The sequence below is a fragment of the Polyodon spathula genome, chromosome 7 (genome assembly GCF_017654505.1).
Source record: "Polyodon spathula isolate WHYD16114869_AA chromosome 7, ASM1765450v1, whole genome shotgun sequence".
In the NCBI taxonomy this organism is placed as follows: domain Eukaryota; kingdom Metazoa; phylum Chordata; class Actinopteri; order Acipenseriformes; family Polyodontidae; genus Polyodon; species Polyodon spathula.
In genome coordinates, this window is record NC_054540.1 from 21,888,614 (window position 1) to 21,906,100 (window position 17,487).

Sequence of the window (17,487 nt, forward strand, 5' to 3'; positions counted from 1 at the left end):
TTCAGACTGCGGCAAATTAAGTCCTGCATTCAAAAAACATTACAGCCAATTAACTACAGTTAATGAGGAAAATATACGCCCTTAGTATATTGTGTCTTTAAAATCTACACGAGAGTCATACATTGTCCCAGAGCGTGGCGAGATCTAATTGGCTCTGCCTTTGATTGGCTGTCACAGTTTTCAAATCAGACAAAGCCACACAAGTAACACGAGGCTGACGCGGAAATCAAAATCTACTAGTGTTTATTCTTCTTTTTTTTTTTTTTTTTTTTTTGAAACCGGGATGCTGCAAATTTGTATGAGTGTCTCTTAACCATACCGTTTTTAACATCTGGGGTTCTTCTGTCTGGCTTTATGCAGTGAGAAGAATCAAATAAGCCAATATACTATTTGTTATTGTCACCTGTACACGAATCACTCCTTGTAAAAAATGCAGTTTGTAAATATAGTAATGGTATTGGCACTTGGTATAATTTTGCACAGTCCCTTTTTAATCGCTGGCGACTCAAAAACACCCTGTGCAACGTGCCGGACAATAGTTGACAACTTTGATAAGGTAAGGTTAAAGACAACTATTTTTTTCTGTTTGTAGGGTGCTGGTTTTGCAGTATTCAATTAACACTTTTAAGATTTAGCCTATACTTTTTGTCTGATAGAATAACAGAAAATGTATTAACAATTAATATAATGTATATAAATAATGATATACAGATATAGCCTGCATGTTCAATGGAATTTTGAGCAATCCAATTCCTTTAATCAAAAATCGTTATTTGTCATTAATTTTGATAGTCAATAGACTTCGGGCACATTCACTTGTAACACTTTCGTACACAACCCCACTGGCAGTGGTTTCAGACAGGTTGGGGTATCCTTAGTCCTAGCCAAGGTGGTCTACTGGATTTAATCGAGACTAATTATAAAATTGTAAAGAACATAAATTAGCAAACTGTCTATTAAATACTGAAGATAGAGACATTGGCAGTAGTTTCTATTGATATTTAATTTTTGTTGTTATTAAACTTGGATTTTTGTTCTAGGGTTTAGAAAAAACAGCTAAAAAGAATTTTGGGGGAGGAAACACTGCCTGGGAGGAGAGAGCATTATCAAAATATGAAACTAGGTATTTTATTTATTTATTTGTGAAAAGGTTCAATGTACAGTAATGTGTCCTTTAAAAAGTATCAGTTAACAGGGAGGTGACAGGAGGGTAATGTACTTGGGTGGGTCAGCAGGTATGCTAAGTTTGTTTGTTAGGTCATATTAATGGGAAAGACAACCTTGCCAGTCAGTGTAACAATGCGTGTGTAAAACATGTAATGCTTAATATTTATGGAAACCAGTCTTATCAAAAATGCACATTTTGTGACTACATATAAGGTGCAGTGGACCATAAATACTTGGCATTTCTGCATTATACTGTGACTCCTCTCTCACAAATAAACTGAATTTAATTAGTGTTTTAAAAAATGAATGATTTTTGTTCTCAATGTTTGTTTCCATTTCCTGTCAAGTGAGACTCGTCTAGTGGAGATCCTGGAAACCCTCTGTGACAGCAGCAGCTTTGAATGTAACCACATGGTGGAAGAACATGAAGAGCAATTTGAAAACTGGTGGTTCAAAAAGTTAGTGGGGTTTGTCTGTCTCTTTGGTTACAATTTCAAGTTGCCGTACTTTGAGAAAAACGCTTAAAGTGAGTGTACTATTTACTTAAAAAAACAAACAAAAAAAAAAAAAAACAGCCTGCTAATTTAATATTAATATGTATATAATTATGCATTCAGGTGACAAGTAAAATGCAGTAATACTTCCTGCTGTTTGGGTGGTTTGCACTTTTTTCAAGGTAGATGTGAAATAAAGGCAAGACATGTTAGAGGTGTGGATACTTTATTTGGGGAATAAAATCTGATGAAAAGATTTCACATGACACAAGCTAGATTGTGCTTTATTAATAACAACAACATTTATTTATTTTTACTTTCCTGCATTGTTTATTTTTCTTATTACAGGAAGGATAAATACCCAGACCTTTTTAAATGGTTCTGCATAGACAATATTGAAGTGTGTTGTCCTCCGGGAACCTTTGGTCCTGACTGCAATGGTAATTTAGATTTTATTTTTTTTATTACTGACATTAGAAGGGAAGCAAATCCTGATTTTAATGATTTAATTTACGTAAATAGGCTTTCCTTTCCATAGTTGAGTAATTTCTCATGTAGAATGTATTTTGCAATGTATACAAACTGCATTTCACTTATGCCAGTTGGTTTCAGTTGCAATGGAAAAGAGGCCTGATAAGACTTTTTAAAGTAGTGCTTGAGTATTCGTTCAAAAAATGGGGACCTGTTACGTTGCTCGTCTGTCAGTCTGTGCTGTTCTACATATTGAACACAATATCTGCCTTGATTCTGCATCAATGTTCCCCAGACTTGTATCATCCACTGTTGGCCTCCTATAGACGTTTCGGATTGCATTTGGCTGTAATCGGTTAAAAGGCATTACATCATCACTTTGAGCTACAGTGAGGCTTTAGATCTATTCGCCAAATCACTGCAGGATGAGCAATTTAAAAAAAAAAAAAAAAAAAAAAGGGGTGCACACACCAGACACGATGCGATTTTTTTTCATTGGGTGATGAGATACTTTTGCAGCAACATGACCATACAGATTTGAAAACTGCCAGATCTATAAAAGTATTAAATTGCTGTTGACAAAACTATAATCAAGACTGGTACATATTCGTCAACGTGCTGTGGAAATTGAGTCTCCTATGATGGTATTTCAACATATATGGCAATAAATCATACGCACCAGGCTTATCAGTTCCTTTTAAATGGACTCAAAGCTCTGGATATTTTTCCATGGCAAGTATATATTTTTTCCTCTGTAAATTTGGCCACTGCTTCACCCTGGTGGACACCATGCATTGAAGCTGTTCTCTGATTGCACAATTCCCTGGTTGTTGCCCAAAGAAATTGCAAAAAATAGGATTCAATCCTGTTTATTTTGCAATGCTCTAGTGTCGTCCTGGTGTCACCCCTGCGTTCCCTGTGGTGTGAAAGGGTTTTATTAATTTTGTCGCATCGCTGCACATTTTCGTTTGTCGCATAGTCTGGTTTATCAGGACCTTTTTAAACATGTCTTTCCAGAAATTGGTAAAGTACTTTACATAATTTTTAATTTACACAACTTTTCAAATGTTGCTTATATAAAATTTGCATTCACGTACCTTGAGTTACTTTAAGTAATTTTTCCCCAAGTAAAATACGCCCCTGCATGAATATTTATTAATCACTGCACATTCATTCCAGTTACTGTTCTGGATCTACCTCACTCTGGGATGTGAAGGATTTACATTTAAAAAGCTCTGGAATTGAGTTGTATTTTTAAAGTTCCATCTGTTTTCTGTCATTAAACCAAACTGATTCCTATGCTGTTGATCTACTGTAAATCACCCTTGCTAGACTGAAGATGGTAAAAGACAAAACTTCATAGTTTGTTTTTAAAACATGGAATTTCTGTTTTTAGTTACTTTTGTGTACAGGTAAGTAAACACATGTTTCTTTCGGCACACAGGAGAAACAAATAGGTACGCATTTACAATGCATTCACTTAGACTGCCTTGGTACCATTACATAATGTCATAGGATTGATGTGAGGTTTCTGAGTGAAAGCTGTTTTATTGTCTGAGATCGCTAATAAGCTTAACTAATTTGTTTCCTTTAAAATCTAATTTCTGCCATTTTATTAGCACCTGTGTTAACTGCTCCTTTGATTATTATACTATTAAGCGCCAAGTAAAAAATATATATTCAACAGTAGTTACTACACCTTGAATTAAAATTCTTTGTTACGGATTTACTTTCAATAATAGCATGCTTAGTGTGTTGTAAATTGTATTTGAAAGCACACAGATTAATGAGACTAAAGATATTTGTCTCATTAAATAAATAAGGGTCCCTTATGCACTGACTCTGTCACACTACATGGTTATCATGACAACTGCTGTGACACGTTTATTAAATATAACTTTGATGTACTATCTGATTTGTGAGTACCCTTTTGAATGCGGTTTCACTGGCTCAATAGTACAAAAATCACTGGTGCCTCACAATGAGCAGTCCCTAAGGTGGTAATCCTGGATAATCAATTTTGCAAGTTGGTTTTCCACCCCCACACTTCTCAAAGGCACAGAGGCTGTCACCTCATTGAATAAGTGCCAACCAGACTGGTGATAATAACCCTGCACCCTATTGATAGTTCTATTTTTTTTTTTTTTTTAGAATGTTGTTTTTAAATGATTGCGCTTTTGTTATTTTGTCATTTTAGCTTGTGTTGTTTTTTTTTTTTTTTTTTAAAAAAAAATTTTTTTTTTTTTTTTTTTTTTTTTTTTTTTTTTTTTTTTTTTTTTTTTTTTTTTTTTTTTTTTTTTTTTTTTTTTTTTTTTTTTTTTTTTTTTTTTAAATGAGGGTCTGAGAGACCATGTCATGACAATGGCGTCTGTGATGGTGACGGCACTAGAAGAGGGGATGGGAAATGCCGGTGTAATAAAGGATACAAAGGAGATTTCTGTTTAGAATGTGGTGATGGATATTTTAATAAAGAAAGAAATGACACATTCTCTCTGTGTACAGGTAAATAAATATGCAGCTACTTCACAAAGTGTTGGGTTATACCTGGTTATAATGAATAATGGTCAATGATCTCAAAATGATAAGACCATCATAAATCTCCTGGTATTCAAATGTATGTAGATTACTTCACAATACTGATTCAGGTGGTAGTAATAAAAGGATGCAACAGAATGAATCTAAAGCAACAGCATAAAATAAGCCCTGGAAAAAGTGCTTGTGTCAACTCATATGTGCTTGAATTGAACAGATCCCTAGCCTGTGTTTACTATAACGCACCTTTTGGGGGAAAAAACAAAACAAAAAAAAAAAAACAATCACAAGACTGTTTGGGTTTTTTTTTTTTGCACCTACTCTATAACGTGCCCAGGCTGTAGAGTGGCCTCCTCGCTCACCAGACCTGTGTAGGAACCAAACAACCTTGGATTATGTCTTGTGTGGCTACTTGGATTCGGTGGCATGCACATGATACCCAACATTTAAGTTTTCTGTAACCTAACAACTTGTACTGATGGACAGGGAATTGCTTATCGTGTTTACAATTCCATTAATTTACCTACAGAATGTCATGAGTCTTGCCAAACCTGCTCTGGCCCAACTAACAAGGACTGCAATGAATGCAAAAGTGGCTGGGTGCAGGGTGATGAAAAATCATGCAATGGTGAGTTGATAATCTTTTTGTACAATTGATGTACAGTTCCCTCAAATTATCACTTGTACCTTTTTACATGGTTATGCTACACAAAAAAGGGAGGGGGTGGAGGGAGTTTCTGAAGTTCAAGGACACCTGGTTCACCAGTTTTAATCATTAACATCTAGTTGATGTAAGAAATACATCTGTGAGAGAGAACAAGAAGAATACATTAAGGTATCTGGCTTTTAATGCCCATTGCAAGGTCATCTTTAGTTGTTTCTGTTTGTATTCTTGTAATTAAACTATGAGCCAGGTGTACTTTTGATGCAGTGTAAAATTTGCTCTACTTTGTAGAAAAAAAGGTCTAAATTTGAAAGTAATGTAGGCGTGTGTGTCGTATTTGTATTAATGAAGTTAAAGAAAGCAGTGGTCATTAATAGAAATTATAATTGGACTATAATGACAGCTTAAAGTTACGTTGTTGGTGATTTGTAGTACTGAGTTACCCTTGTTGAATGATATTTGCAATATTTTTGGTTTCAAGACATAGATGAATGTGCAAATGAGACATCTCCTTGTAAAGAGAACCAGTATTGCCACAATAAAGAAGGATCCTACTCCTGCAAAGGTTGGTTTTAGAGGAACTGTTAATTAGCAGTTTCAAGATATTTTTAAACTTGTTAAAATAAATCCATAAGGACCATGGTACATAAAGATTTGCCTTATGATGTACCCCAGATATGCAAAAGGATGTCCATTTTTTTCCTAAACCGGGCATCTTAGGTATTTTACCTAATTCACCTGTGTTGCCCCACGTGGTTCACACAGAGAGTATTGTATAGCACGGCTTTTCAATTCTGTCACCATTTCATGTAGGGAGTGGGTAAATTATGGAAACTTGCCATGGTCCTTTTAATTCTGTAGTTTTCAGCATTATTACAGTGATATGTTTAGAATATGGAATGGTATAAAAAAAGATTTAAACATACCTGCTAGAGAAGTATTACATTGTTTGCATAAGCTGATTGTTTATTGCTCCTAGCCTGTGATGCTGCGTGTACAAGTTGTACTGGGGAGGGTCCTGAAAAATGCACAGGCTGTTCATCTGGATACACTGAGGAAGATGGAAAGTGTACAGGTGAGAGCATTAAGCCAATTGCAAAACCACATGCTTTTTGATCAATTAAGTTGCCAGTTTGACATGGCAGCCTGGTATTAAATGTGTATAATGAATTTATTATGCATCCCTGTTAGGGGCTTTGGCCACTTAAGAACTTGGCTGTTGTTTTAATATAATTCTTTTGCTACTTTAAGATCTAATCTTGTACAGCAATTGTGATTTTATGTAAACTTCTTGAGCAATATTTGAGCCCTTCACTTTGACCTGTGATATTACAAGGCTGCCATATTGGGGTCATGTAAGCTTTTTGGTTTCCAATTGGTACACCCCACACTGAGGTATTGGCATCATGCTCTCTAACAACTATTCTGTGACCGTCTCTCTCTAGATCAAGTTTATTGTACAAGAAACATAAACCCTGCAGATGATACACTTTGAGTTATTTGTTTTGTTGTTCACAAAAACTCCCATTTCTAGTTTAAATTAAATGTACCAGTAGCTCTTATCTGGGTTTTCATTAGAAAATATATTCCTAATCTGACTGTTTAGGAAATGTATACTGTTTCCTCCTGTTTTTAAAGGTCTTAATCTTTCTTCAGTATCAGTGAATGTTATAAATATCTCTTTGGAAATGATACTGACATTTACTATGTTTTCAGATGTAAATGAATGCAGCCTGTTTGATAAATCATGCATGCGTGAAAATGAGGACTGTGTTAACACCAAAGGCAGCTTCAAATGTGTTTGCTCTCAAGGCTTTGAAGACAAAGATGGAGTCTGTATAAAAACTGAAGAAACAGGTAAACCTGGCTTACTTGGAAGTGGGTTCATGTACTCTAACAATTCAAGGTGCAAGTGGCCTATGGAATCTTAAGTTAGAATACTGTTAGAAAATTCAATGCCTATTACAAATAAAAACCTGAAAAGTCTTCATTAGATAAGTATTCACCCCCTTTGCTATGACACTCAAGTAAGCTCAGGTGCAACCAATTGCCTTCAGAATTCACTCTAAGTTAAATGGAGTCCAACTGTGTGCAATAAAAGTGGATACTACCATGAAGACCAAGGAGCTTTGAAAACAACTCCGGGATAAAATTGTGGAAAGGCACAGGTCAGGGGAAAAAAAAAGATTTCAAAGGCATTGAATATCCCTTGGAGCACGGTCAAGTTGATCATTAAGAAGTGGAAGGTATACGGCACCACCCAGAATCTGCTTGGAGCTGGCCATCCTCCCTAACTGAGCAGCCAGGTAAGAAGGGCATTGGTCAGAAAAGCCACCAAAACGCCAATGACAGCTCTGAAAGACCTTCAGCGTTCCATGGGAGAAACTGTCCATGTGTCAACAATGTCTCGGGTACTCCACAAATCTGGCCTGTATGGATGAGTGGCAAGAAGGAAGCCATTTCTGAAAAGCCCATGTAAAATTGCTTGGAATTTGCAAAAAAGCATGTGGGAGGCTGAAAAGATGTGGCAAAAGATTCTGTGGTCCAATGAAACAAAAATTGAACTGTTTGGCCTAAATGCAAAGCGTTATGTCTGGTGCAAACCCAACGCAGCACATCACCTATGTAACGCCATCCCTACTGTGAAGAATGATGGTGGCAGTATCATGCTATGAGGATGCTTTTCATTGGCAGGGATTCGGAAGCTTGTCAGAGTAGGGGGCAAATTGGATGGAGCCAAATACAGGCAAAACCTCAAGTCAGTCTGCAAAAGACCTAAGACTAGGACAGAGATTCACCTTTCAGCAGGACAATGACCCCAAGCACACAGCCAAAGTGACACTGGAGTGGCTTAAAAACAAGAAAGTCAATGTCCTAGAGTGGCCCAGTCAAAGCCCAGACTTGAGTCCGATTGAGAATCTGTGGCAAGACTTGAAGATTGCTGCCCACCAACGATCCCCATCCAACTTGACAGAGCTTGAACAATTATGCCAAGAAGAATGGGCTAATATTGCATGAGCCAGGTGTGCAAACCTGGTAGAGACTTACCCCCAAAAGACTCACAGCTGTAATTGCTGCCAAAGGTGGTTCTACCAAGTATTGACCCAGGGGGGTGAATACTTCTCTAACCAAGACATTTCATTTTTTTTTAATTTTTCATTAGCTATTTCACAATAATTCTCTTGCCTCTTCAAAGTGAGTAGGTTGTGCAAGTCAAAGGAAAAAATAGTCCCATTTAAATGCACCAAGATTTCAGGTTGTAACACAACGAACTGTGAAAATGTCCAAGGGGGTGAATACTTACTATAGGCACTGTAGCATTTAGGAGGCTGAGAAGTCCAATGGGTAAAGAAAAGGGCTTGTAACTAGGAGGTCCCCAGCTCACTCGCTGTGTAACCCTGAGTGAGTCACTTAATGTGCTCTGTCTTTTGGGTGAGATATTGTTGTAAATGACTCTGCAGGTAATGCATAGTTCACACACCCTAGTTTCTAAGTCTATTGGATAACAGCATCTGGTAAATAAACTAAATAAAATTGGTGCTGTTTTAAACTGGTTTCTTTAACAAAGAAACAGTTTTTATTTTTGAAGTTCTATATTTTTGCAGTTCTGAATTTTTTCCCCCATTTTCTAATTTCATGAATCAATTTTATAAAAAAGTGTGAGTGCTAACCAAGGTTTTAAAACCCATTTTCTTACTAACACTAGCAATGTGGGCCCCCCCTTTCGTGGAGCATTTATTGGTTCTTTGTTTATATTTATTTATACTTCATGAGGAATGTGCAGATATTGAAAAGTTAAGAGTTTTGAAACAGACTTTAAAGTTTTTGTAAAGTGTTCTAGGATGTTAACAATGAGAAGAGAAATTACAGGTACAATATTTAAACAGTTGTAGCAACATATGGGGATGTGTAATGCTAGATTTTTTTGGAACCCTGCCACTTACTCTGTTAAGTCTGCTACACATCAAACTCACTCCAGTGGTCGAGCTGTTATCAGTGTGACCTGACCTACAGCAACGGTACCAGGATACAGCAGTTTATTTATAGGGTTGTATTTCCGTTATACAAGACTCAAACACTTTTGTCAGTGCATTTCATTTTTTTTTTTTTTTTTTAAGCAATTGTTAAAAAAACAAATATAATAAAATATGCAAACACAGTATTGTCAGTCTTGCACTACCGAAGTTGCATGGTGAATGCACACATGCTTTTGAATGTGTCCACATTTAACCTTGTAATTGCAATAAGACTTTCCAGGCTGTGCACATTTGTCAAATGCACTTCTGCTCACCACATGGTTTTTGGCCAATTTCAGACTTTATCCAACAAAGCAATTTGTACATTCCTGACTACTACTTTTGTTTTTCATTTTACAGAGGAAAATGTGAAAGATGAGTATTCTTCAGAAGCTCCATCACCTGACAATGTGCATGAGGACCTATAACGTTTTAAACCTTTGCTGCTCTATAACCACTTCATTTAAATTATTTGAATTGTACCATCAACTTGACTGCAGTATCTGGAAAAATGTTTATAACTGAAATATCTGGGGAAACAAAATGCTTACATTGAGATTAACAGAATTAAATGTGGCCAACCATACCCCTTTTTAATTGATTTACGTTGTTTTTTTGTGTGTTCCAAATGCACTTATTTTTGTAAAAGGGATGTCTTTTGGAGAAAAAATAAATAAAATCTTAAATGTGTTTTTTTTTTTTTTTCACAGTAGAAATGTATTTATTATTGCTTATGGCTGAAGTAATCAATAAAAAGGTTAAATAATACTGTTTCACACCTCCTGTCCATATTTCAAATTCTAAACAAGGGGTTAAGGTGTATGTATACGCAGCATTCTCACAATGTGATGCAAGAAGCAAACCATATAACAAGAGGCAACAGGTGTTTTTCAGGTAATTGTGACCCTACTGATTGTGAAGATCTGTTGCCAAGCCGGAGTTTTGGCCTGAAGCTCAGAATTCAGCATGTCTGCTGGATAAATAAACTTTGATTTCTCTGGTTCTAGAGCAGCTAGAGTTGAAATTTCAAAACTTGTTATGCGGTTGAGGTCTAGACATTCGATGGAAAATGTTTTGCAACTGGAGGAATGACCAAAATTTAAATTGACAATGGTAACAAAATGTTGGGAAGGAAACAGAAAACAGTTAGGAAAATTAATACATTTCAACATTTTATTTTTCTAAAAATGTATTTTTATATACACAGGTGCTCCTGAGTGGCGCAACCAGTAAAGGCTCTCCGCGGGAGTACAGGTTGCGTCCTATGGTCCGGAGATTGCTGGTTTGAGTAAGGGCTATGCCATTGTCGGCTCTGGTCGGGGGGTGGCGTGCAATTGGCCATGTGCTTCCCATGCGAGGAGGGTTTAGAGTCTGCTGGGTAAGCCCTGTCTTACTGCACACCAGCGACTCCTGTGGCTGCGGGTCCACTGTGTGTGTCACTAGATCTGTGTTGTCCTCCGGCGCCATAGGTCTGATGGCTTAACTGTGGGCTTTCCTCTCCCGAGTCAGTATGGGGGTTGTAGTGGTGAGATAGGGTCTTAAAATACAATTGAGCATTTCCAAATTGGGAGAAAAAAAGGGTGTTAAATAATTGGCGATTCCAAATTTAAAATAAAATTTATGCAACAAACTGTTTTCTTAGTTATATTAAAGTGACTGCTATCAAAACATTTAGATGTTTAAACATCTGTCACTGCAAGAGCACATGGTTATGCATGATAATTGTGCTATCCTGCATTTGCACATACGGTTCCTGCACTGGCTTGTCTTGCAAAAACATGAAATCACATCAATGCAGGCGTCTGGAACAGCATTCAAAGTTGTCAGAATGGGGTCCAGTTTTCCTGCAGCATCAAGTTTCCACCCCGTGTCAGCTAGTGCAGGAAGTTCCATTTCAGCATGGTGCGCATTCTCCCATCTGGTTGCTTGGTAGGGTGACGGTATGATGTGCTGTTGCAGTGCATCACTCGTTTGGGACAGAGATTCTGTTTTTCTTGTGTTAGCAAACAGCATGATGGGCAGAGCCCACACTTGTAACCTTTGATCCAACATTAAAGCTTCACCCCAAACTCTTCAGCACTATACACTGCAATTTTAGTCAGCGGAACCTTCCCTAGTTCAGAAAGCAGCTCAGGATGGCTTGCGAATACCTTCCACCCTGCATGCTTGCAAGGTAAGACGTCACATTGCATCCTGTGAGTGCATGAAATACAAGCAAATTTAACTTCAGCATTGGTGGCAACTGATCACATAAGGTGTGAATTGGGACAAACTTCCTCCTCCTTTTGATGTTCCAGCCATCAGCCACAGTTTTATGCACTACATGTTCTCAAAGTGATGAATCAGAAGCAGGAATAGTGTCCTGAGCCAAAATCACTACTGTATCGAAGCTGCTGTTGGCTGCATGCAGTACCATTCGAGTGTCTGTTTCGTTGTGTGATGCTTGCAGTGGTTTCACATCTGTTGATCTCACTTCTCTCGTCTTACAAACCTCCAGCAGCAAAACCTGCAAGGTTGGGATAATTGCATGAAATAAGCTATGCAGAGAGGAAGTGAGCAAGATCTGACTTGACAAAAAGTGTGTCCAGTTCTTTGGCAGTGGCACGTCTCTGTTCTCAATGACACGCCTTATTGATCGGGACTTCGAGTGCTTCTTACGTGTTCTGCCCATGATTGATTTTTCATGATTAACAGTTGAATTTTTTTCCTGATTAACTGTTGTATGTTGAGCCAGCTTATTTTACTTGTTACACAAAAATGTCAGCGAGGTTGCCAAATGTTGTTGCATTTGTAGGTTTTCCCAGAACAATTACCATTGCCTGGCCACCGATAATCAGTTGATGACATTTTGGATGCTCAGTCTGCTCAGGGCATCTATTGTCAGCAGATTCATCAGTGCCGCTTTATCTCAACCTCTGAGTTCACCATTCATTTCAGCCAATGCAACACATCTTCGCATTAAATTTACACCAAAAATATGTCTCCCTTATTGATGTGCCCCTTACACATGCTGCTAAAATTAGAGAGCTAATCGTCTCGTCTCCTGTACGATAACATGATAAATTAATACATATTTTTCATTATGCAAAATAGATTTTCTGGACATTGCTAGAGTTTCAAAACATGCACCATTATTTTGTTTGGCCTCAATAACCCTAAAAAGTTTTGAAATTTCTTGTTTAGAAAAATAAATGTTAAAATTTATAAATTTTCATAATTGTTTTCTGTTTCCTTCCCAATATTTTGTCACCATTTTGTAAATATAAATTTTGGACATTCCTACACTTTCAAAACATCTTCCATCGAATGTCTAGAACTCAACCGCATAACGTTTTGAAATTTCAATTCTAACTGATCTAGAACCAGAGAAATCAAAGTTTATTTATCCAGCAGCCTGTTAAATTCTGAGCTTCAGGCCAAAAATCCGGCTTGGCAACAGAGATTTTCATAATCAGCAGGGTCAAATGACCTTAAAAACACCTGTTGCCAGCTTGTTACATGGTTTGCCTGTTGGATTGATTTCCAGGACCTTTTTAGACAATTCTGCCTAGACTATCTATGCAGTTCCAGCAGTGACCACATGATGGTACAATATACCTAAGAACAAGAATGTTATAGTTTGATACTATTCAACTAGCATTATAATGGGGAGGAAAAACAACATATACTTGGTCAGCAAGTACAGTACTTTTTAAAAACTGAACCCCTTCTGTGAAGGTTTCAGCTCAAGTACCCCTTAAAATTTTTGCTCTACTGAATGGTATCACAGTTGCAATAAAAGGCTGAATAATCCAATTATCAAAGTAATTAATTCCTGTTTATTTAATATATAATTTATGTTCAAACAGTTTGGGACTGACAGACTGCTGGTTTCAGACAAAACACCAAACAGTAGGCCTAATTCTTAACTTTTAGTTCCAGGTCTTTGGGTGCACATAATCAAAAGACAGTACTTGCGAATTTCATATTCACTCTATTTACCAAAGTTACAAATAATAATGTTTATTACGTACACCATTTACTTCCCATCTCAGCATAAATGTTTACAATTTCAAAAACATTAACTTCAACAAGACTATAATAAGCTAACAATGATAAACATTTTATTAAAGCCAACAAAAAAAAATGATCCAAAGGGACTCAGTATAACTGTCTGTTGCTTTGTACTTTCTGTAGACTTGTGTTTTCTTCCTTTGTTTTTCTTTTTAAGTAAGAAATGTATCAATTTTTTATTCGATAAATGTTACACAGAATAATCTGGATGTACTCTATAAAACGCTGGAAATAAATTCAACCAGCCGCTATTAATATCACTGATAAAGCAGACACGCCTAATAAATAAAACAAAAACTGTCAAAGTATGACTAATGTGATTGCATTTATATTGGTAAAATAAATAAATTCAATATCATTTTCTTTTACTTACATTTCTTACATTCATCCTACATACCCCCTATGACGCTTAAAAGTACCCTCAGGGGTATGTGTGCCCCGGGTTAAAAACCCCTCCTCTAGATAAGTACCGGAGCATTGATGTCTGATAGTAACCAGACTTGTGATGTACTATTGACAACTCTCCAAGCACCACACTATCCTGGTAAAGTATGACACCCATGAACTGTGTTCTGGGCCTGCTGAATTACAAGATCTCTGTTCAGTTTAAGCCCTATTGTATGAGCTTCCCTGATGCCTGCTGGGAAGGTGATCCCAACCTCCAATAATGTGTATTTTTCGATACCCCAACAGATCTGTCAACAAAATTATTTGTTATTGTAAGCACAAACACAGTGTATTGTTTTAAGTAATGTGTAGAATACATTAAGTGGAAGAAATCATTAAAGTTGAAGGGAACCAATTTTATGACACAGATTTTCAAACATCTAGCAGCTGTTACTAATATATATATATATATATATATATATATATATATATATATATATATATATATATATATATATATATATATACACACACACACACACACACACTGTATATATATATATACAAACACAGGTTTTTTTTCTGAAAATGTTACCATGCACTATATGGCCACTTCAGAAAACACTTGATCGACAAGCATAGTCATCTTCTTCCAAATGATGGCATAAGAAATTTCGCAATTACAAGTGATCTTGATTAAACAAAGTAAATACAGCTTTTCCAGCTGGTTCTGATTTCTTTCAGTAGCTGTAGTTTCCTTCCTGGCTGTATTCAGACTTATCTTTATATAAGTGTTCCTTTAAGCTGATGACACAACTGCTTTTAGATGTATGCCATATACAATAGAATTGTGTGTGTGTGTATATACAGTGCCTTGCAAAAGTATTCAGACCCCTGACCAATTCTCTCATATTATTGAATTACAAATGGTACATTGAAATTTTGTTCTGTTCGATATTTTATTTTAAAGCACTTAAACTAAAAATCAATTATTGGAAGGTGACATTGGTTTTATGTTGGGAAATATTTTTAAGAACAAAAAGTGTAAAATTAAAAAAACTGAAATATCTTGCTTGCATAAGTATTCAACCCCCACACATTAATATTTGGTAGAGGCACCTTTCTCTGCAATAACAGCTTTAAGTCTTTTGGGGTAAGTATGTACCAGCTTTGCACACAGTGTCGGAGTGATTTTGGCCCATTCTTCTTGGCAGATTTGCTCCAGGTTGTTCAGGTTGGTTGGACAACGCTTGTGGACCACAATTTTCAAATAGTGCCACATATTCTCAATGGGATTGAGATCAGGACTTTGACTGGGCCACTGTAGGACATTCACCTTTTTGTTCTTGAGCCACTCCAATGTTGCTTTGGCCTTGTGCTTGGGATCATTGTCCTGCTGAAAGGTGAATTTCCTCCCAAGCTTCAGTTTTTTAGCAGACTGAAGCAGATTCTCTTGCAGTATTTTCCTGTATTTTGCTCCATCCATTCTTACTTCAATTGTAACAAGATGCCCAGTCCCTGCTGATGAGAAGCATCCCCACAGCATGATGCTGCCACCACCATACTTCACTGTAGGGATGGTGTGTCTTGAGGCATGGGCAGTGTTTGGTTTGTGCCACACATAGCGCTTTTTTTGGCCAAAAAGCTCTATCTTGGTCTCATCTGACCACAAAACCTTTTCCCACATCGCAGCTTGGTCACTCTTATGCTTTCTGGCAAACTCCAGATGTGCTTTCAGACAGTACTTTTTGAGTAATGGCTTCTTTCTTGCCACCCTCCCATACAGGCCAGTGTTATGCAGAGCTCTTGATATGGTTGACTGGTGCACCATTACTCCACTCCCAGCCACTGAACTATGTAGCTCCTTCAAAGTGATTGTTGGCTTCTCTGTGGCTTCTTTCACAAGTCTCCTTCTTGTTTGAGCACTAAGTTTTGAGGGCTGGCCTTTTCTTGGTAGTGCCTGGGTGGTGTGATGCAGCTTCCACTTCCTGATTATTGATCCAACTGTGTTCATTGGGATAGCCAAACACTTGGATATTATTTTGTACCCTTTCCCTAATCTATGCATTTGTATTACTTTATCTCTAACTTCTGTAGAATGCTCTTTGGTCTTCATTTTCCATCAGATTCACAGCCTTACCAATGATCCTTCAACAGTGGGTTTTTTTATCCAGAAAATGTGACAGCAACTTTAATGGTTCAAAGGTGGAGGCCAATGGTAAGGTAATTGTATCCTTGTTAGGGCAATTCCTTTTATCGGTGCAAACTGGAAGCTTCCTTACAGCACAGGGGTTGAATACTTATGCAAGCAAGATATTTCAGTTTTTTATTTCTTAAAAATATTTCCCAACATAAAACCAATGTCACCTTACAATAATTGATTCTGAGTTTCAGTGTTTAAAAATAAAATATCAAACAGAACAAAATTTCAATATACCATTTGTAATTCGGTAATACGAGAGAATTGGTCAGGGGTTTGAATACTTTTGCAAGGCACTGTATATACACACACACAATTCTATGGCATACATCTAAAAGCAGTTGTGTCATCAGCTTAAAGGAACACTTATATAAAGATAAGTCTGAATACAGCCAATAACAGATAGTGAGAAAAATATATACCATATTACTTCAAATCAACGCCACCCTCGAATTAACGCCTCACTCAGATATCAGCCTTTTAATAAATGCCTCCCTCGAATAAACGCCGCTCTCAAGATATAAACGTAAAGGTTTGTTTGTTTTTTTACCCCTGCTCCAAAAATAAAGAAAGAAACGCTCAATTCTGGCTATGTACATGTGATGTCCCCGAAGAGATTGCAGCCACAATCCACCATGTAAAAAAAACTAATGTACACACCTACAGTCCTGACAGACAACCCACAATGAACTACTTACAGCACAGCAGTCCTTTACATCCTTTTTTTCTGGCAGAGTTCGGTGCCAACATAGCAGGGGATAAAACAAGGGCTGTCTGTTTACCTTGTCGTCAGCTATGATGGTGAAAACTTAAACTCAGATGAACTTAGAGCTTTGCTGGTCACTTTAAGCGTTATCCGATATCTTCTTGTAGGGGGGTTTAGTTGTTTTTTATTCAATTGGAATTTTAGAAGCTTCTATCATAGTATCAAAGGGTATGAATACTTTTGAATTAGCATTTTTGGAGTTTTGCAAAAAGAATTGCTGAAATAAATAATTGCAGACATCTATTTCTTGTAACTATTTCCTTGTCCACAAAAGCAAAACTTTTGGTACCAAATATTTTTCCTAAAATTCTTTGTTTTCAAGACACTTCTAGAAATTATAAATTTTCAAAACATGAGTAAGCGATCTAGTGTTTGTTCCACACAAAGTACTGTTAGTTAGTGCTCCAGCTGAGAGCTAGGTTTATTTTATTTGTTTTATTAGCGGTTATTTTGCCACCGCAGTATAAGAAATAAAACACTGGTTTAAAACTGTAAATCAAGACTCCAGCCTAATAATTTACACTGTCCTCGGCCACTCTGTTGCATTACAATTAACAAAGCATGCCATCAGCAGTTTAAATACAGTATACAGATGTCAATGGTACTCAATCACTGAGGACTACATCAAAATAAGTCCTTGTGGGTAAACAACTTGTTATATGAACACGATTATGTTTTCTCAAGGCTGCAGAATCCTATTTTATTACAGTATAACTTGAGAAGCAATTGTCTCATGA

The 17,487-nt window shown here is 36.9% G+C and overlaps 1 protein-coding gene across 1 annotated transcript; it reads left to right on the plus strand.

The window, feature by feature from the left end:
- Positions 1–103: 103 nt before the first annotated feature.
- On the plus strand, positions 104–10,046 carry LOC121318348 (cysteine-rich with EGF-like domain protein 2-A). Its single transcript, XM_041254908.1, has 11 exons — positions 104–556; positions 1,041–1,123; positions 1,515–1,625; positions 2,010–2,101; positions 4,330–4,338; positions 4,467–4,634; positions 5,194–5,292; positions 5,810–5,893; positions 6,308–6,403; positions 7,045–7,185; positions 9,705–10,046. Exons 1-11 carry the CDS (start codon positions 431–433, stop codon positions 9,770–9,772), a joined length of 1,077 nt encoding a protein of 358 aa, XP_041110842.1. The 5' UTR covers positions 104–430; the 3' UTR covers positions 9,773–10,046.
- The last annotated feature ends 7,441 nt before the right edge of the window (positions 10,047–17,487 follow it).

Excerpts from the sequence above, each read along its gene's own strand:
- LOC121318348 (XM_041254908.1), top strand. The coding sequence starts at position 431 with ATGCAGTTTGTAAATATAGTAATGGTATTGGCACTTGGTATAATTTTG. Across the intron at positions 5,293-5,809 it reads TGATGAAAAATCATGCAATG|ACATAGATGAATGTGCAAAT; the intron begins GTGAGTTGATAA and ends TTTGGTTTCAAG. Across the intron at positions 7,186-9,704 it reads TATAAAAACTGAAGAAACAG|AGGAAAATGTGAAAGATGAG; the intron begins GTAAACCTGGCT and ends TTCATTTTACAG.